The sequence below is a fragment of the Equus asinus genome, chromosome 28, assembly GCF_041296235.1.
Source record: "Equus asinus isolate D_3611 breed Donkey chromosome 28, EquAss-T2T_v2, whole genome shotgun sequence".
In the NCBI taxonomy this organism is placed as follows: domain Eukaryota; kingdom Metazoa; phylum Chordata; class Mammalia; order Perissodactyla; family Equidae; genus Equus; species Equus asinus.
The window spans coordinates 38,133,768-38,154,602 of NC_091817.1; the positions used below are offsets into that span (position 1 = coordinate 38,133,768).

General features: G+C 40.9%; 2 protein-coding genes across 4 annotated transcripts in view; one reads left to right on the forward strand and one right to left on the reverse strand.

The window, feature by feature from the left end:
• Positions 1–20,835, forward strand: part of AARS1 (alanyl-tRNA synthetase 1) — a 57,871-nt gene that overhangs the window by 8,840 nt on the left and 28,196 nt on the right. The gene's annotated exons all lie outside the window — the stretch shown is intronic.
• Positions 1,117–20,821, reverse strand: LOC106823438 (ATP-dependent RNA helicase DDX19B). 3 transcript variants are annotated; one of them, XM_014829136.3, is made up of 12 exons: positions 20,585–20,821; positions 12,757–12,805; positions 11,549–11,602; positions 10,674–10,809; positions 10,260–10,352; positions 7,002–7,104; positions 6,318–6,432; positions 4,455–4,632; positions 3,861–4,098; positions 3,155–3,317; positions 2,504–2,695; positions 1,117–2,070 (listed from the first exon to the last, which is right to left on the reverse strand). In XM_014829136.3, exons 1-12 carry the CDS (start codon positions 20,639–20,641, stop codon positions 2,009–2,011), a joined length of 1,440 nt encoding a protein of 479 aa, XP_014684622.1. In that variant the 5' UTR covers positions 20,642–20,821; the 3' UTR covers positions 1,117–2,008. The 3 variants fall into 3 exon arrangements, with proteins under 3 accessions (XP_014684622.1, XP_070356576.1, XP_044617421.1); XM_070500475.1 differs by lacking the exon at positions 12,757–12,805 and having other exon boundaries at positions 20,585–20,775; XM_044761486.2 differs by lacking the exons at positions 10,260–10,352; positions 10,674–10,809; positions 11,549–11,602; positions 12,757–12,805; positions 20,585–20,821 and adding an exon at positions 9,300–9,580.

Consider the following 20,835-nt stretch of genomic DNA (forward strand, 5'->3'; position numbering starts at 1 on the left):
AACACTGGGGTGACATTCCAGAGCCATCCATAGCAGTGAGTCTTACCTTTTTAAAAGACACTCTTGGAAGTCTCTCCCCAGGAAAATGCATTTAAATTCAAAATACTACATATACTTCATAGCCTCCCATGAAACCCATCCATTCTTAGGGGTCCAAGACCCCAGATAAGAACTGTTGATCTGGATTTCTACCAGATACCCATTTACTCCTCCTATTGACGAGTCTGAAGCACATCCCTTCTCATTTTCCTGCTCAGATTTACAGCTACTCAGTAGATAGGTTATATATGTTGTGAGAAGGTATGGTGTAGTCAGGCTGCAGCCTTGTGAGTAGTCTATACTCCTTTAATTATTGCCTTTGTTTTTAGTTATTTCAGGGTTGGTCCACAGGACTTTCAGGGAGGGGAGGCATTAAATTTTTTTCTTCTTATAAGACTCCCAAGGTAGGTCGGAAGCATAGAGAAGACTACACAGTCAAGTGCCCACAGGGGAATGTGGCAGGATTGGCAGTCGGTTGGTCTCTCTGCAGGATCTGTAATGTCAGAGAAAGGAAATCACCTGGAGGCTGGCATTGGCCCCTTCTGTTCCCAAGAGACAGATCCAGCCCTAAAACAGAAACGCCTACAAGGAAGGTCTGGGACTGGAATAGTTCTCATCACAGAAAATCCCTCTTCCAGGCCTGGTCCTAGATAAAGTGGCCACTCTGTATCAAGGTCAAAGAGCTGAAGAGGACTCCTTTTGGCTGGGGTTTCATATTGCTCTTGCAACTTGGCTTCATCTCGTTTTTGCTCTGTCACTCTGGGTACCAATGGCTTTGGGCAGGTATAAGGAAGTGTCCATTCCTATTTGCTCTGACTGTCCTACACACAGATACCAAGTAAGGATGGAGCAAAGGCCTTGGCAATCACTCTTGCCTTCAATAGATGAATGGCTGTAGTCCATCTAGTCCCTTAGTTGCACCTGTTTGTATTCCAAGCACTGAAAAACTTGCTCTGACAAAACTTGCCTTCTGGGATCTGGAAACAAAGCAAGGAGTTGTGACTACTGCTGGTCACTTCTGGAGCTGCCTTGAGGGTGACCATTAGAGACTTGAAACCACAATTTTCACTGAGGATCCAAACTTCAGATCACCTTTTATTTGCTTGCGGCTACTAAGGGGTCAAGGCAATGTTAGGGATGTAAAAAAATGCTGCAAGTGCCTATGAGATCAGGTTTTGTGGCAAGCTAGGGCCACCACTAATTCTCCATGATGACTTCTCCACAGGACTTGCTCAAGCACAAGCAAGGGACACACCAGTAATCAGCTGTGCACTATACACCGATTGCACCTAATGAGAAGAACAGATCACAGTCCTGCAACACAAACCTGCATACATCAAAGGTCCCAGTTGGCATTTTGGTCCAAGCTTAGCAAATCCCTTCCTGCTGTGAGATCAGGACAGAGGGGGCTAACAACACTCAGATGAGTGGTCACACCCCAAATCCAAAGCAGCAGCTTACAGGCCTCTGCTGCCTCACACCATACGCCAAACACAACAGCTGGCTTACATACCTATCCTACTTGGGGCCTCTCTCTCTCTGTTCTCTCCTTACCTCTATTCTGTCACTTCCACAAGGGCTGGAGGCTGGCCCAAACACTCCTGGCCAGAGAACAGGCAAGGGCTGACACAAAGGATCCTGAGCAAGTGATTTAGCCACATCATCTAGATTAGTGTAATGATGGGGAAAACACTGGCCAAGAAAAAAAAAAAAAGACGGAATTTCCAAAAGGTAAATTTCTGTGTATTCACACCTAATCTTCAGAAGTCGTGTAAACAGTTTTTTTCTACCTTCCCCCATCATTTGCACAATTTTTGTCAAGTCCAAACGTAATTTAAAATGAGGTAGGTAGTTTCTCTCCACTCGTGCCTTCGTCTTTGTGGTGACTGTCGAGGCCTGTGTCAGGAAAGCACTAGTCTCCCGTGCGGGGGGAGTGCCCAGGGCAGGCACCAGTGACTGGTGGAGCTTCTCAGTTGGCTATTTTCTCAATTTCATCCAAATCATCTGTGTCCAGTCTTTCTATTTTCTTATCTGGGGGGAAAAAAGAGAATTCAAAGAGAGATCAACATGGGGCTACCATGGAGAGACAGTTAGGAAAGGGACAGCACAGCAGGGAGAGAAGAAACTCACAGGTCTCTGCCCCACCTAGGGACGTGCCCTGCCTCCGGCCACAGCCATCCTTCATTTAACTCCAAAGGCTTCCAGTGCCTGAGCAAGGGACACTGATGGCACAGTCAGAGCCCAGGCTGCTCAGCTGGCCAAGGGGCAATTGTCATTCGAGTCCCTGAGCCCTGATCTCTCCAGGTGTGCTCTTTGAGAATGTCCATGGTGGAGGAAAGGAGGGGAATGTGGATAGGGACACAGGCCTCTCTCGGGGCCACATGAAAACCCACCCTTCCCCCTGCCCCTTGGACTTGCCCCTGTAAGGACAGGGCCCCGGCAGGAGACACTCCTAGGGACTCACTAAAATGCTCCTGGATCCTGTTCAGGATGTTCATGCTGTGCTTGCTGTCAACCATGTTCACCGCCAGGCCCCTCTTGCCAAAGCGGCCAGTGCGCCCAATCCGGTGCAGGTAGGTCTCGTTGTCCGGGTTCCCGTCCTTGTCCACAGGAAGGTCAAAGTTGATGACGACAGACACCTGTTCAACATCAATACCTGTGTGAAGGAGAGTTGCAGAGGAGTAAGCACAGGAGACAAAATCATTGTCACCCAGAGTCAAGCCATGTATACCAACTCTGGGTGGGAGGAGGGCTCTGGGAGGGGCCAGCTCCGGGATTTGGGAACAAGGCAGAACCCAGAGGAAAGAAAGAGAACTCTGGCAGGACCTAACCAAATTATGCAATCAGTAAGAGAGCCTCTGCTAGATAAGGATCTGGAGAGGGTGCCCCAAGAGGAGCAGGCGCCCTTCTAAACCAGGCAGATGCCTCTGTTTCCTTCCACCACGTCGGGACTCCTGGCTTCTGTGAAAGTTCTTATCTGCTGAGGGAGTCCAGTGTCTCCCAGAAAAGAATGTCACCCCTCACCCGTCCTCCCCCAAACCATCTGAGCTTCCCATATCCAAGGGTTTCTCCTGCTACCCGGAGCCCAGCAGACCAGGACACGTTCTCTGCTCACCGCGGGCACACACGTTGGTGGTCACCAGAACCTTCTCTTTGCCCTCTCGGAAGCGCTCAATCACTGCAGCCCTCTGCTCCACCATCATTTCACCACTCAGCAGGGCCACCTGGTGGCCTTCTTTTGAGAGCTCTGCTGCCAGCCAACTAGCTGTTTTGCGGGTCTAGAGTGAAAAGAATTGTTTTAAATGAAGCTACTTGTAAAAGAAAAAAAAAAGATACCTGCGAAAAAGAGGCTTGTTGCCATTAAAATACATGAAAGTCCTGCTGAGTTCAGTCAGCAGGTTACCAATTTCTCAAACAGAATTTTAGCCACATTATTTTTTTTGGACAAATTACTTAAATGATCTTAGTGTTCACCTAGGAAGAGTGTAGTTTGAGCCAAAGGTCTTCATTCCCAAATAGTCTATATTCTTAATGTTTTAAAATTATTTCATTGGATGTTATCTGGAGTTTTCCAAGTTATCTCTAAGAAGTGGGTTCAGAGAAGGTTCAGTTCTTCAGTCTTGCCTTTATAACTCATTACAATCTGAGGAGCATATGCCCTGGGGCAGGTGGAGGTGATTCATCATTTTCCTTATCGTCACACAGAGGGAACCTGGTCCTCCTCGGAGTTAAGGGGGAGCTGGCTGACAGGGAGGGGATAGGGCAACACCCTCCAGGGGAGCTCCTCTCCCAGCAGGCCTGCAGCTGCTGCTGCTACTCACATGGCAGAAGATCATGGCTTGAGCAATGGTGATGGCCCCGTAGAGGTTACACAAGGCCTGGAATTTCTCATCTCTGTTATTGCAAAGGACGTAATACTGCTTGATGGTGTCCAGCGTCTCCTCCTCACGCTTCAGTTTGATAATGTTAGGATCTGGGACCACTTTCTGGGCAAATTTCCACACAGAGTCTTCAAAAGTGGCAGAGAAAAGCAGCATCTGGCAGTTTCTGGGCAGCATCCTGCAAGGGAATGCTGGATGACCCCGAGTGTTCACTGGAAGGAACTGAAGCACAGCCTCCTTAGGCTTGGATGGTCTATATCCCCAGGAAGGGGGCAAATGGGAGGAGGAGGATTACAGGGAGGAGGCAGGAGCAGACATAGCACAGGGGCAGGGGTAGTGTTAAAGTCCTTGAGTCTCCTTCCTCAACCCAGCTGGGAGTATGATGGTCAGTGCTGACATGGAAATGGCCCATCAAACAAATGATTCTGGAAGTTGTAAAGAAGCTGGTAGGGGCAAGAAGAGGAATTTGCAGTAAAAGGAGAAGATATTGCAGATCAGGAGGCCGAGAAGTTCCTCCTGCCTCAGTGTTCCTACCTCTGGATGCGGATGCTCTGATCTTGGTGGCCCTGAGTAGCTATCATCACGTCAGCCTCATCCAGAACGAACACTTTGATCTTCTTGGGGTCAATGAACTTGAGCTTGGAGCACCAGTCCAGAACGGTCCCAGGGGTGCCAATGACAATGTGCTCACTGACCTTTTGACCTCTTTCCACTGTGGAGACAAGATGTTTTCCATGGGTATCCCCATGGCAAAGCCAGATTTCCTCTCTGAAAAATTCTAAAGCTATGATGTATTTTAATGCAATTGTTTTGTTGTTTGCATTAATATTTTAAGGAAAGGTTAGGATATCACTACAGTCTTTAATGGACAAACACAAAAAAACATAATGTTGAAAAGATATAGTAAGGATATAAACAATAAGATGAAAACCTCTTCAGCGGTATTCTTTTTCATAATCTTTAATCATCCAATTCTCTTTTAAGGATCTGTTATTTTTACTTCTTCTCTTTCAAGATCATTCCCCCAGACCAGGATTGCATTTCCTCACAAGTAGACTTTTTTCTAAGTTCTCGCTCCAGTGCATTATCCTCCTCAGCTATCCCAGTATCTACATCATACAAGTCAGTTGCCTTTACGTGACCCCTGCCCAGGTCAGCAAATAGGATTCATTTTGAAAGGTTTTGTCTTCTCAAAGAAACACAGACTGTCTCTCTTCGATAAAGTATTTCCCAAGACTAGGTCTGGCCGACCATGACATGTTCTTGGCCCTGTGCAGTCTGAAATTGAGAATTTGGCTTTTAAGTTTGAATTAGTTGGTACCTATTGATTCAATTTTTAGTCCTTAATTACAACCTTGACCAGACACACACAAGTCCCTTCTGGTCACAGCCAAAGTTTTGCCCAAATGTGAATTTGAGTCAATTCAAAGCTAACAAATGCTGCTTCTTACTTAACAAACCAATGATTACCCCTCATAAAAAAATTATTCAAAATCCTCTGCCATTCTAATGCAAATCCAAATTATAATATTTTAAATGTCTTATGATCATTTTCCATTAAGTTTTATTATTTACTTTTTTCTTCAGAACTAACCTCAAGTTGGCATTAGGACATTGTGCGCAGAGTGGATTTCTGCAAGTCATAAAGTCACAGGTTTATGTTAAAGATCCACAGAACTTAACCAAACTTCCAACAAATTTTAAATATCGTTAGTTTGTTGTAAAACAAATGAAAGTAGAAAAGATGAATAGAGAAAAAAGAATAATAAAAATAAGCTCCCAGAGTTAATCGCCATGACCATTCTAGAACATTTTTGTTCTTCTAATGACATTAAAAAGAAATTAGGCAATTAAAGAAATCCAGAATTTGGAACATTTTATAAGCAACTAGTCTAGTCTGTTCAAATAGTCAAATGTAATGAGGTGGGGGAGAATGTAAGGAGACTCTTCCAGATTAAAAAAAGCTTAAGAGATACAACCAAATGCAGTGCATACACACTGACTCAATTTTGGTTCAAAAACAAAACAGCCATAAAGATACACTTTTGGGACAACTGGGGAAAAATGAAAATGGAGTAAATGTTAGTTATTAGAGAATCTGTTAATTTTTTTGGTTATGATAGGGTATTGTGGGTATGCTGAAGAATGTCCTTCCTATGAAATGCATGGTAAAGTATTTAGGAATAAAGAGCCACAGTGTCTGAAATTTACTTTCAAATGGTTCAGCAAAAATACACAAATGCATACAGATAAAGCAAATATGGCAAAATGTTAAGTTTGCAAATCTAAATGGGGGGGCACACATGTTCACTGTATTATTTCAACTGCATATGTTTTGAAATTTTTCAGAATAGAAGTTACCAGCTTAATGAATTCGGATCACATACTCATACTCACATTTATTGCCTCGAACAGCATAAGCTAGCTTCAGTTCAGGGTAAAATTTGCCCATCTGCTCAATCACTTTTCCCGTTTGAAGGGCGAGCTCATAAGTTGGGGAGAGGCAAAGACACTGGAAGAGAAAAGGGTGCAGAGTGAGAATTCAAGACAATAGCTCTTTTTTAATGGAGAATTACCGTTAAGATTCAGTTATTCCCCCAGCTGAGGCTGAAGGAAAGAGTATATAAAGTACACACCATTTGATTCTTTAAGTTGCAGAGTCATAAGCTAGAATTCTTAGAGGTCAGCACTCTGGCTAGGTGAAGACACTTGAAAACAGCCATTGGCCATTGGATTACCAAAACCCACGTGTGAGCAAGGACCTGAAATTCTAATTGGAGATTAGCTTCCTTTTCACTTAAAAGTTCTCTGAACTTTCTAATGGATTATATAGTTGTACGAAGGAGGTTTTTCTTGGAAGTAAAGGAGCCAACTATATCAGCAGTATCCCACAACTGGCAAACTATGGAAAGGGGAGCAGTATTTTTGTTGTTACTGGAAGATCAGCCATGTTGTTTGTGCTCAACTTAAGGGTTTCTAGTTTATGTAAAGAGTAATACATAGCTTGGCTTTTAATCCATCCAATGGCATTTCCCTTCTAGCTACGCATTAGCAGAAAACCCAAATTCACCAAGCCCTTACCTGGGGGTATCTATTTGCAGGTTCCACTTGGCTGAGCATGGCCAAGACAAAGGCAGCTGTTTTGCCAGTACCAGACTGAGACTGGGCAATTAAGTTCTGTGGGCTGCACAAGAAAACAAAGTGTTTAGGAGCTTAGATCTTAAGTATCCTTTCAGTGAATAAAAATTAAGTATAAAGCTTAATTAAAGAATGAGCATTCAAAATTAATTTACAGAAGGCAGCCTTGGATTGTGTAGCAGAGTTACATATGCTAGCTTCACAAATACAGAGCAGACAGAGAGATTTTATGGTAGGATTTGAAGCCCTCCTTATCTTTTATCTATTCTCAACACAGTAGCCAGTGATTCTTTTAAAATGTGAGTCAGCTCATGGCACTCCTCTGTTTAAAAACCTTCTAATCACTCCTGATTTCATTCAGAGTAAAAGTTAAAATCCTTATAATACCCTACAAGGTCTCATCTGATCTGGCTCCCCATTATCTCTCTGCTCTCATCGGCTACTACCCTCTCCCTTATTCACTTCACTCCACCACAGCCGTTCCAGTGCTGCTCTGAAAACATGCCAGCCATGCTCTCATCCTAGGGCATGTGCCCCAGCTGTACTTTGCCTGGGACAGTTGTCCCCAAATGACAGCATGTCAACTCTCTCCTCTCCTTCAAGTTTTTGCTCAGATATCATCTACTTGATGAGATCTTAGCCTAACCAGTTGATTTAAAATTGCAACCTGCAGGCCCAGTGGCAGAGTAGTTAAGTTCGTGTGCCCCGCTTCGGAGGCCCAGGGTTCATGGGTTCAGATCCCAGGTGCACACCTGCACACAACTCATCAAGCCATGCTGTGGCGGCATCCCACATACACAATAGAGGAAGACTGGCACAGATGTTAGCTCATGGCCAATCTTCCTCACAAGATAAATAAATAAATAAAAAATAAATAAAATTGCAACCTACTTTGAAATGCCTTAAAAAACAAGATGTACTGGTGGATACATATGTAATAAAGTATAGTAAAATGTTAGGTGGTGGGCATATGAATGTTCACTATAAAATCCTTTCAATGGTGCTGGATGTTTGAAAATGTTCATAATAAAATGATGGGGGTAAAATTGCAATCATGTCCTTGGTATTCCCAATCTCTCCTATCATGCTCCATTTATTTTTCTCCTTAGCACTTATCACCTTTTTATTTATTTATTTATTTTTTTGAGGAAGATTAGCCCTGAGCTAACTGCTGCTAATCCTCCTCTTTTTGCTGAGGAAGACTGGCCCTGAGCTAACATCCGTGCCCATCTTCCTCTACTTTATATGTGGGACGCCTACCACAGCATGGCTTGCCAAGTGGTGCCATGTCTGCACCCGGGATCCAAACTGGCGAACCCTGGGCCGCCGAAGTGGAACATGAGAATTTAACCGCTGCACCACCAGGCAGGCCTCTATCACTTTTTTAAAAAACAACTTTATTGAGATATAATTCATATACTACATAATTCACCCATTTAGAATGTCCAAGTCAATATTTTTTGTATATTACATTATTAATTTTTAGAAAGTGTGATAAGAGATACAATGTAAAATTTGCCATTTTTAAAGTGTACAATTCAGTGGCATTAGTTACATTTACAATAAACCACCTTTTAACATAATATATACTTTATTTATTTTTAATAAAAACAAATTGTGCGCTAAACTAGAATGTAAGCCCTGTGGGAGCAGGAAATTTTGTTTTTTGCAGGGGAAGATTTGCCCTATGCTAACATGTATGCCAACATCTTCCTCCATTTTCTTCCCCTCACAAAGCCCCAGTACATAGTTATGGATAGCTGTAAGTTCTTCTAGTTCTTCTATGTGAGCCACTGCTACAGCATGGCTACTGACGGACGAGTGGTGTAGTTCCGTGCCTGGGAACCGAACCCCAGCTGCTGAAGCAGAGCGTGCTGAACTTTAACCACTAGGCCATCAGGGCTGGCTCATGGAATTTTGTCTGCTCTGTTCACTAATGTATCCAAGTGCCTAGAACAGTATCTGTCACAAATCAGGGACTCAGTGAATATATGTTAACAAAGTAAAGATACTAGATAATTCTCTCAAGTCTCTTCTAACATTAACAGTCCAAAAATGAGCATCTACGAAAGCATCAAGATCCATAAATACAAACGACTAACATGAAATAATCTAATAAATATTCCATTTAGTCACCTTTAAGTATGCTTAAAGTGCCAAGTAAAAAAAAAAAGACATTCATCTTGAAAAAAATGTCACTATTATAACACAGAGCAAAGAAAACTTTAAGAAAATACAGACCTAAAATATCCATTTTCAGACAAATAGGAAAAGGAGTTTCAGGATTTAAGATTATATGTGGGGCCAGCCCGGTGACGCAGCGGTTAAGTGCACACTTTCTGCTTCGGCAGCCCGGGGTTCGCTGGTTCAGATCTCGGGTGTGGACATGGCACCACTTGGCAAGCCATGCTGTGGTAGGCGTCCCACATATAGAGTAGAGGAAGATGGGCACGGATGTTAGCTCAGGGCCAGTCTTCCTCAGCAAAAAGAGGAGGATTGGCAGCAGTTAGCTCAGGGCTAATCTTCCTCAAAAAAAAAGAAAGATTATATGCAATATAATTTTATAAAATCATATATAATGTAGGGATCACTTTTTATAAAAAGTTCCTGGTGCTCTAGACTCCTGTTACTCAAAATGTGGTCTGACACCAGCAGCATCAGCATCACCTGGAAGCTTATTAGAAATGGTGAACCTCAGTCCCTGCCTCAGACCTATAAAATCAGAATCTGCATTTTAATAAATTCCTATGAGATTCATAGGTCTGTGGAAGTGTGGGAAGCACTACATCAGAAAACAACCTTAATAACTGTACTATTCTGGCCTCCCAGAACACTGTTTGGTTTTTGCCTACTGTATTTGACACAATAAATTTTATATATCCACGTAATGAAATCATGCTGTATATGAATGACAAATATATACTTACCAACATAGAAAGATGATCATATAATTAAGTTAAGCACTTAAACATTTTATATGGTTCCATTTAAAAAAAAAGTATACATAAGTAAGTTTATACAGAAAAAAGTCTACAAGTCTCCACTCCAAATATTAATAGTGTAGAGGGGAGGGCGATTACAAATGATTTCTTTTTCTTATTTTTCATTGTTTTCCAACTTTTCTAAAATGAGCATGTGTTACTAGTATAGTTTGGAAAATGGCAAATTAAGAATGGGATAGAGTTGTGTCAGGACACCTACGGCTCAGCAAGCATCAAAGGCAGTGCGTTCTCCTGTATCTTGGATGGACGGTTGAAGCCCATGGCATAGACTCCCTGGAGAAGCTGTGGTTTCCTAGAAAAACAGTTAAAGATCAAAGTCACAGTCTCTTTGGTTGAGGAAAAAAACCAAATATCTGGGGGATTTTTTCTTTTTTAGTGCTCTTACACCAATCTAAAACTAACAATACTTAAATTGTGCCACACTTAGCACAGCATGTGAGTGCAGCTTTTTCAGATTGCCTGGGAATTTTACTTAACAACCCAACACAGCTAAATTCTTAGATTAAACTTGTGTTAGCTAAAAATGCTTTGCTGTGATGAAAAAATATATAAAACAGTCCTAGGATTTCTATCTAAACGCAAAGGGAAGAGTCAGAAGTAAACTAATACTCACAGCCGAAGCTCCTCAAAGGACTTCACTGAGTAGAGGGGGGAGTTTGGATCCCGTTGGAGCACTTCCACCTGGTTTGTGTTATCGACAAGGTTGCTTCTGATCAGCTTGTTGAGTAAGGACTGGGCAGCTCTGTCCTCTGTGCAGAAAAAGACAGCACAATTTTTAAAAGTCCATGAAATCCACCATGAGCTCATATGAATTCAATTGCCATGGGTATTTTAAGCAATAACATGTATTTGTACTGGGACTTCTAATTCAAGGTATATCATAGTTTTGATTTATAAATATAATTAATTAAAATAGTTTGTTTTATTAAAGGGAAAGGTTATAATACTCGTTCCATTTAAGCCTCATATTTTTCTCCAGAACTCTATTCCTAATCTTCCTTTCCTGAGGTTATCTATTCCTCCTATCTAGACCCAGATATTTATTCTCAAATTGGCACTCAATATAAACTCAACATAAATATAAAATTATTAGCTTAACACATCACAACAATGAAAAAAACAGAAATTAACAAAGTCTGTATCTTGATTTCATATAAGCTGTTTGCATCTTGTTATTCATGTTAAATGTGTCAAAGTATCATTAAATTTAATTTTATTAGACAATGGGGATGCAAATTAAAATTTCTTTTATAATGCCCTGTACAAGATAATCCTTCAGGGAATATTTCCTGCTGCTCCTGAAGTTCATCAGTTGTTTAAAGTAAAATTTCTCCAAAATGTAAACAATTAGAATTCCTGCACCAATGACTATGTTAAACTTTTATGAGCACTATGCCTCCCATCAAAGTGAAGCTAAGTAGGGTGTAAAAATAACAATTCATTCTCTTAGACTGTAGACCCTCATGTGTATAACTAAGGCTGCGTTACCTTTCTCTTCTTCATCTGTCTTCTCTGCATTAGTACTGGTCTTGACAACAGCACCTTTATCAGACACAAAGTGGCTGTCATTCAAAATCACATCCCATACCCAACAGGTGAGACAATTCAAATTCTATGAGACACTAGAAATGTAAAGGCCTGGGGAGCAAAAAAATAAATGAGGAAACCAAGCCACAGATAAAAAATTTTATTGTTCCTATAAAAACAAACGTATGAAACACTGTTGCTTATATTTCAGTTCTTTCCTATTCCATGTCCTCTCACTGTACCTCAAAAACTAATGTTAATTTCCCTCATAGCATCAATATTTCTCAAATGTTATAGAAAGATGTACAGCAGTCAATGATCAGAGACCACCCGAATGCTCAACAGAGGAATATCTGTGCAAAGCATATTTCATCAATAGATGAACACAATAATGCCATTTAGAGTCTATATATATAAACTGTTGATTAATAGAAACATACATTCAAACAATATTGTAGTTATGTAAAAATATAGAGAAAAAGATTGTAAGTGAATTCAGAGTGAGGTAAATGTTACAGTTTTCCCCCTATATTAAGTACATCAACAAAAATTTAATAGAAATCTTAGAATTTTTTTTTATTGTTTAGTTTTTGAGGAAGATTAGCCCTGACCTAACATCTACTGCCAATCCTCCTCTTTTTGCTGAGGAAGACTGGCCCTGAGCTAAGATCCATGCCCGTCTTCCTCTGCCTATATGTGGGACGCCTACCACAGCATGGCTTGACAAGAGGTGCCATGTCCGCATCCGGGATCAGAACTGGTGAACCCCAAGCCGCCGAAGCAGAATGTGCGAACTTAACTGCTGCACCACCGGGCTGGATGTAGGGTTTTTGTAGATGTGATTTCAGAATGATTACAGTAGGTTAACTCTCAGGTTGCTCATACTTCATCTCATCTCGAATTGAGGCGTATTTTAAAACAATCTTTGGCAGTATATTCTTACAGTTAGTAATAAATTTAATAATTTATAAGCCAATTAGGCATCCTCATGCTTATATTAAGCACAGTACAAAACAAAACAATTCAGTTTGTTGATTCCCAAATTAAATGACTGCCAGTATCTCCCAGCCCTTCCTGGCACATATATAACTTTTTCCAGACAGTTGTTACATCAAAACACCTTCTAAAGGAGATCACATTTGTTTTAAAACTAGCTTTTAGTTACTCACCGTTGGCATCTGGTTTGGTTTTCTCTTCCTTCAGATGCAAGTTGCTCAACTAAATGGAAAATATGGGGGGAAGTGTCAGGAAAATCACTTAAAAGATTTTGAATCAACAGAGGCTCCCCAATGAAGCTGAGGGAGAAATGAACACTATCAAGACCTATTCATTAGATCTCTTCATTAGGTTGTACTGCTGGGCTCCTTTTGTTTACTAAATGTTTGAGTGAGAATAAACAAAATATCCCATAAATACAGCAGTAGAAAAAAGTTGGTTATACAACAGCTCAAAATCCACACTTCCTAATTACAATCCCTAGAGAGAATAATAATTTGTGAGTTTGCTTAATGCCCTGATTACAAAGACTCTCTCTGTACACTACCATTTGAGTTCTCGTTCTCTTTCCAAACAAGAGGAAATTTAAAGAGATTGGAAAATGCAGTCATACTTCAGACCGAGTACAATGAGGTGGGAGGACAGCAATGAAAAACATCTGTAGGTAGGAATCAATTATGTTGTAGGATATTATGTTTGAGCCACAGGACCACAGCATGCCGGTATGCAGCCTCACATTCAGGTCGCCTTGTGCTGGATGTTTGATATTTTACATTGGGAACAACGTGCAGCATCGTGGCACACTGTCTAATCAAAATACCCAACAGGCTGAAGTGGGAATAGAAAGGAAGGGACAGAGGAAAGAGACATTTCACAGAAAGAGTTATTAGGACCTTGATCAAACACTAAATCAGAGATATCCTGGCAGGACTTATCTCCCCTATTAGAATGAAAATACCTTTTTATTTGTCAATTATACCTCAATAAAGCTGAAAAAAAAGAAAATACCTTAAAGACAGGGGATATTTTTATTTTTAATTGACCTTTGGATCTAGCACAAAGCAAGTACTCTAATCATAAATTTTTTTTTCTCCACCAAGCCCCGGTACATAGTTATATATCCTAATTGTATGTCCTTCTAGTTCTTCTAAGCCACAGCATTACTTGATGAGTGGTGTGTAGGTCTGTGCCCAGGATCCAAACCGGTGAACCCCGGGCCGCTGAAGCAGAGCACACAAACTTAACCACTATGCCATCGGGCCGGCCCCTAATCATAAAACATTAAGTAGGGCTTAAGACATCATCTAGTCAAAGGTAAAAGAATGAAAATCACCACAGTCAAATGGCTATTTCTTAAAGGACTATCTATACAGGTACTTCATGTCTTGAGGTCCATTTCTGTCTTTCCTCTAAGTCCAAGAAGGGAGAAAGGGGAGGGGAGAATGAAAAAATTGTTTGTTTTAATGGGTGGTTAGTTGGGAATGGAGGAACCTCACTTCTATTTATGGAAACTAAAAAGGGAGTTTCTGGTGTCTGTCTGCTTTGGTGTTGGGAGGAGGGGGAAGTGGTGGGGAAAGCACTGGAGAGACTGGCAAGAAAGGAAACTAGCAAAAATGGAAATCATCATAAAGCAGTAACAACCCTTCATTAATTCTGAAGGATAGGGAACACGCTAAAAGATAACAAATACGAAGCAACCAGCACAGTGCATGATATACAGTAGATGTTCAGCATATTTCAGTCTCCACTAAAGCACTCCTCCTTCACATCCTGCCAATGAACCGAGCTTAAGTCTACTATTCAGGGCTGATTAAAGAAAAGGGAGACAGATTGATTTATTGGCAATATTTACAAGAGTAAGGTTAATAGTACTCACTCCTACGGTGATAACTGCTACCTAAAATAAATGATAGGGCTGAAATATAAATGAGTTAATAAGGTACAAGTGAGTTAGAAATATCCATTACTGTAAAACATTTGAATAGTCAATGATAAAAGGACGAACCATTCTTTTTCTTTTTTGAGGAAGATTAGCCCTGAGCTAACTGCTGCCAATCCTCCTCATTTTGCTGAGGAAGACTGGCCCTGAGCTAACATCCGTGCCCATCTTCCTCTACTTTATATGTGGGACGCCTACCACAGCATGGCGTGCCAAGCAGTGCCATGTCCACACCTGGGATCCAAACCAGGGAACCCTGGACCACCGAAGCAAATGTGTGAACTCAACCGCTGCACCACTGGGACAGCCCCAAACCATTCTTTTGTTCATATATTGTTCAAATTGAAGTTAACAATAAATAAATAGTTAAAATAACTAAAATGCAATGTGTAGGAAAAGTTGGTAGCAACAATTAGATGAAACCAATAGATGTAGTATTTTACCATTACAAGGTATCAGAATGCTGGAAAGGTTCCAGCAGAATCTAAAAACATACTTAGCTCGTACTAGGATATAAGGATCCCAAAGCCCATAAGGCAAAGGCAGCAGGACAATGAAGTTTGTATTACTCACTGCAATGTCAGTGCACTGCACGCTGAAACTTAGGTTGAAAGTGCAGTTAGTTCACATACCTTCCTTTGCTCTATTTATTTGGACCAAAAAGCAGGAACCAATTTCTCTTGCAATTTCAGTGGAAACCATTTTGAAATCCAAAAGGCAAAAAAGCAAAAACACTCACATTATAATATCCACATTTTTCAATGCCTTTAATTAATATTTTAGTTTTTAAGATATATCAAATAATTGAAAATGATAGTTACACATCGCATTTTATTCAAAGTTTTTGAGAAAGGATTCTGAAGACAGAAGGAAGATTTAATGGTAAATGAACTATACTCAATAGAAATTGCCTCAGGCAAAACGAGGAAGTACGAGATTAAGAGGCTCACTCATCAGAGTTTTGTGTTTTTTTTTGAGGAAGATTAGCCCTGAGCTAACTCCTGCCAATCCTCCTCTTTTTGCTGAGGAAGACTGGTCCTGAGAGAATATCCATGCCCATCTTCCTCTACTTTATATGTGGGACACCTACCACGGCATGGCTTGCCAAGCGGTGCCATGTCTACACCCGGGATCCGAACTGGCGAACCCCAGGCCGCTGAAGTGGAACGTGCTCACTTAACTGCTGCGCCACCAGGCCGGCCCCTCATCAGAGTTTTCTAATCCCTTTGCCCCCCTCTAAATTGAAATTTCCAATGGAACAAAGGGGAACAGAGAGGAGCCACTGAGGAATGAGGAAATAAATATAATTAGAATCTAATATTTTCTTATCTAAAATGAATAAGAGATAAAGCTTCATGAATATTTAAAATAGAGTAACCTTCCACTGTATATGTCACAGTCACCTACGTCATGCAATGCCTGTGAAGATCCTCAGTGGGAGTTCCACAAGGAAGAGGGTAACAGGCATTTTTACTCAGATGTTCACTTTTAGAATACTGTGATCCATTATAATTTACCCGTGCATGGTTACGTAGATTCACAAATCTTATCCACATTCAACTAATCCATACAATATGAACAAGTAATTTAAAAGATTCCTGCAAAGAAACTTTGAATTATACATAATAACAACATTAACAATAATAATAGCTGTCTCTTATATAGCACTTATATCGGGCATGTTCATAACTCAATGAGTTAGGTATTATGAGTATCCCCATTTTACAGATGTGGAAACTTAGGCATAGAAAGTTAAGCAACTTGCCCAAGGTCTTATAACTAGGTAAGTGAGGGACCCAGAATACAAATCCAAAGCTGTCTGGCTACAAAGTCTGAGGCCTTAACCTCTACACAATAGTGCCTTTCATAGATAATACTAATCTCAGAGAAAATGATAATCTTAAAGACGATACAATGGTGCAGGCGCTTTGGAAAATAGTCTGGCAGTTCCTCAAAACTTAAACACAGAGAGATCTACTATATAATCCAACAATGCCACTTCTAGATATACACCCAAGAGAAGTGAAATACACATCCACATAAAAACTTGTACATGAATGATCATAGCAACATTATTCATTATGGCCAAAAAGTAAAAACCATCCAAATGTCCATCAACAGACATTGATGAATGGATAAATAAACTGTGGTATAGCTATACAATGGAATACTATTTGGCAATAATAAGGAACGACATTCTGATTCATGCTGCAACATGGATGAACCTTGAAAACATTATGCTGGGGCTGGCCCCATGGCCTACTGGTCAAGTTTGGCTCGCTTCACTCCAGCAGCCCGGAGTTCAGTTCCTGGGTGCAGACCTACACCACTTGGCAGTGGCTATGCTGTAGTGGTGACCCACATACACTTGATCTTAGCCAAAAGGCCAAGAAGGGATGGTGACCCACATACAAAATAGAGGAAGATTAACACAGATGTCAGCTCAGGGTGAATCTTCCTCAGCACAAAAAAAGAAAAGAAAAGAAAACATTATGTTAAGTGAAAAAAGCCAGACACAAAAGATCACATATTATATGATTCCATTTATACAAAATGTCCAGAATAGGCAAATCTAGAGAGAGAAAGTAGATTAGTGATTGCAAGGAGCTAGGGTGGGAGGTTAGAGAAAAAAAGGGGTAACTGCTGATGGGTACGGGTTTCTTTTTGGGGTGATGAAAATTTTCTAAAATTGATTGTGATGACAATGATCCATACTTCCTCCAACATAAAAAAATTAACAAAATGGATGATACTCACAAATGTAAATTTAAGGCTATAAATCTTCTAGAAGAAAATACAGGTGAAAAGCTTTGTGGCCTTGGGTAAAGTGTATTTCTTAGAACACGAAAAGAACTAATTGTGAAAAAATTGACAAATTAGAATTAATCAAAATTGAAAATGTCTTTTTGAAACTATGAAGAAAATTAAAAAAGTCAATTTTCAGTCTGAGAGAATATATATGCAATACACATATCTGATAAAGAACTTGTATCATGAATACATAAAGAGCTCTCCCAACTCAATAATAAGAAAACAATCTGATTTTTAAAACAGGCAAAAGATTTGAAAAGCCACCTCAAAGAAGTTATTTGACGGCAAAGAAACACATGAAAAATTCTCAACATCATTAGTCATTAGGGAAACGTAAATTAAAATCACAATGAGATACCACTATACACCTATAAGAATGGAGAAAAAGCGCTGGCCCAGTGCCATAGTGGTTAAGATTGCATGCTCCAATTCAGCGGCCTGGGGTTCATAGGTTCAGATCCCACACACAGACCTGCACAATGCTCATCAAGCCATACTGTGGCAGCACCCCACACACAAAGCAGAGGAAGACTGGCTCATCAACAATAGTCCTCAAGCAAAAAGAGGAAGATTGGCAACAGATGTTGGCTCAGGACCAATCTTCCTCACCAAGGGCAAAAAAAAAGCAAAAAAAATTGGCCATGCTGTGCTCATGAGGACATAGAGCACCTAGAGCTCTTATACATTGCTGGTGGGAATACAAAATAGTACAGCCACTTTGAACAACACTTTGGTATATAACTTAAAGTTAAACATACACTTAACATATAACCCAGCAAATCCCAAGAGAAATGCAAACCTAAGTCCATACAATAATCTGTATCCTAATATACATAGTTGCTTTATTCATAATTGCCCCAAACTGGAAAATACCCACATATTGATCAAGAGAAGATTAAGCAAACTGTGGCACATCCATACATGGAATGCTCCTTAGCAATAAAAGGGAACTACAGATCCATATAACAACATGGTTGAATTCCAAATGCCTTAAGCTAAGTAAAAGCCAGATTTTTCAAAAGGCTACACATTGTATGATTCCATTTATATGACATTTTGGAAAAGGTAAAACTATAGTGACAGAAAACAAATCAACAGCTGCCAGAGAAGGGTAGAAGAAGGGAGTGACTGCAAAAAGTTTGAGGGAACCTTTTGGGGTGGTGGAAATGTTCTATATGTTGATCGTGGTGGTGGCTGCACAATGCATGCCTTTGTCAAAATTCACAGAACTGTAGCACTAGCAAGGATGAATTTTACTATATATAAATTACACCTCAATAAACTTGACTTAAAAAAATTAAAGGGCCAGTACAAGAGGTCCAACATTCAACTAATAAGAGTTCTGGAAAGAGAGAATGAAGAAAAAACAAAGGGGAAGAAATCAACAATGAAATTTGTCAAGAAAATTTCCTGTAACTCAAGGACAAGAGTCTTCCAGATTAAAAGGACCCACCCAATGCCTTGTAAAATGGATGAAAATAGACCCATCCCAACACACATCATCATGAATTTTCTGAATACTGGAGACAAACAGAAGATTCTCCAAGCTTAGAAAGGGAAAAACAGATCACATCAGGAATCAGAATGGTCTCAGACATCTCAACAACAAATACATAAATCTAGAAGGCAATGGAACAATGCCTTTAAAATTTGGCAGTAAAATAATTTCCAACCTACGATTCTACACCCAGCCATACTATTATCCAAATAATGGGACAAAATAAGCTAATTTTAGAAATGCAGTACCTTAAAAAATTTATTTCCTATACACCTCCAGAAAGCTGATGGATGGCTCCACCAAATCCAGAAAGATGAAGAGAGGGGATCCAGAAAAGAGGGGATCCAGCACAAAAGAGGAGCTGGCCTGGTGGTGTAGTAGTTAAGTTCGCACACTCTGCTTCTGCGGCCCGGGGTTTGTGGATTCGGATCTCAGGCGCAGACCTACACACCACGCATCAAAGCATGTCATGGCATCCCATATACAAAATAGAGGAAGACTGGCACAGATTTAGCTCAGGGACAATCTGCCTCACAAAAACCAATATAAGAGAAGAGGAGGGAATCCCCAGAATGAAGGCAAAGGGAAATTTGCCCCATTCACCTCAGACCTCCAAAATGAGTTGTGCTCTAAACACAGGAACAACTAGTCCAGTTCGAAGCAGGCTAAAAGATCTGGGAGACATGGAATTGGTAGAATACTTGATGTGTTTGAACATCCTGAGATAAACTTAGACAATTAGCAAAGAGCTTGGGGTTGACTTGGTGATAAGTACAAAGAACACAAAGCAAAAACACAAGGCAATTGTAAATTCCAAGGAAAAAGAAAGCTTTATAGGAAAGTAAAAGTATTCATGAGTTACTAATATAAACATGGAATACTGATCTAACCAAAATTATAATGAAAACATGGGGAATGGGAAGGTGTGCGTTTGTGTTGGGGAAAGGAGGATGGAGGAAAGAGTCAAAATCAATAAATACCTAAAACAGAAAATTCAAGAAGTAGCAAAACAAGTACGTTATTCAGGGAACAAGGAGGTCAATATTGTAAATCAGTTTCAAGAGAAATAGTTTTCTCTGGGGAGGTAAAAATTGGTGGGAACCAGCTTTTAAAACTATTTGACTCTTTAAACTATGTGCATATATAAGGTATTTATAAGTTATTAAAATAAGACTAAGCTCTTGTTCTCGAAGAATTCACATAGTACTAAAAAAGTAGGCTCAACGCACCATCAAAACTTACAGTGTTTAGGCGAGAGAAATTAATTCTACAGAGTAACATTTAACACATATCCTGCTTCCTGTGTGTCAGGCCGAGAACGAGTTATGCTGATCAGGACAGGATTTACTAACTGTCGGGCCTACTAAATGGATCATTCATTATCACTCAGCAAGCTTAGGAAGCACACATATATCAGTAAGCCATGGTCCCTGAGCCCAAGAAGCTCAGAAACCGGAAGTGAAGAGTGACACCTACAAAGGTGATTACAAGTCCAGGGTGGTGAACTCAGTCTATGATCAATCCTGATTCCAGGAAGACAGGCAGGTGGCTGGACTCATTTTCGATGGGAGCACTCACCTGCACTTAGATAACCTGGGAGGCCGCTGGGTAAACAAAGCCAGGGCAGGATCCTGGCACCATCCCCACCCGCACCCCATCCGGCCCTGACCCACCTAGCGAGTGTCCTTTCCCAGGGATCTGATCCCCAGTCAGAACTGACCCCCTGATCCTTTAACGGCTGAGACCAACTCACCGACTCAGCCGCCGCTTCCTGTTCGTCTACTGCCAGGGCCCACGAGTCGGTGGCCATGGTCACAGGCACGAGTGGGACGCTGGTGCCGGCGGAATCGCTGGCTGGCGCAGTGCGATCGCGGGCTCCCGGGAGTCTTGGCTAGCCCAGCACCGGCCCCACCGAGGGGGAAGACATTCGCTCCGGCCCGGCGCGGGGGACCGGAAGCGGCGCGCCGCAATGACGTCGGAGCCGCGCCAGCCAGGCAGCCCCTC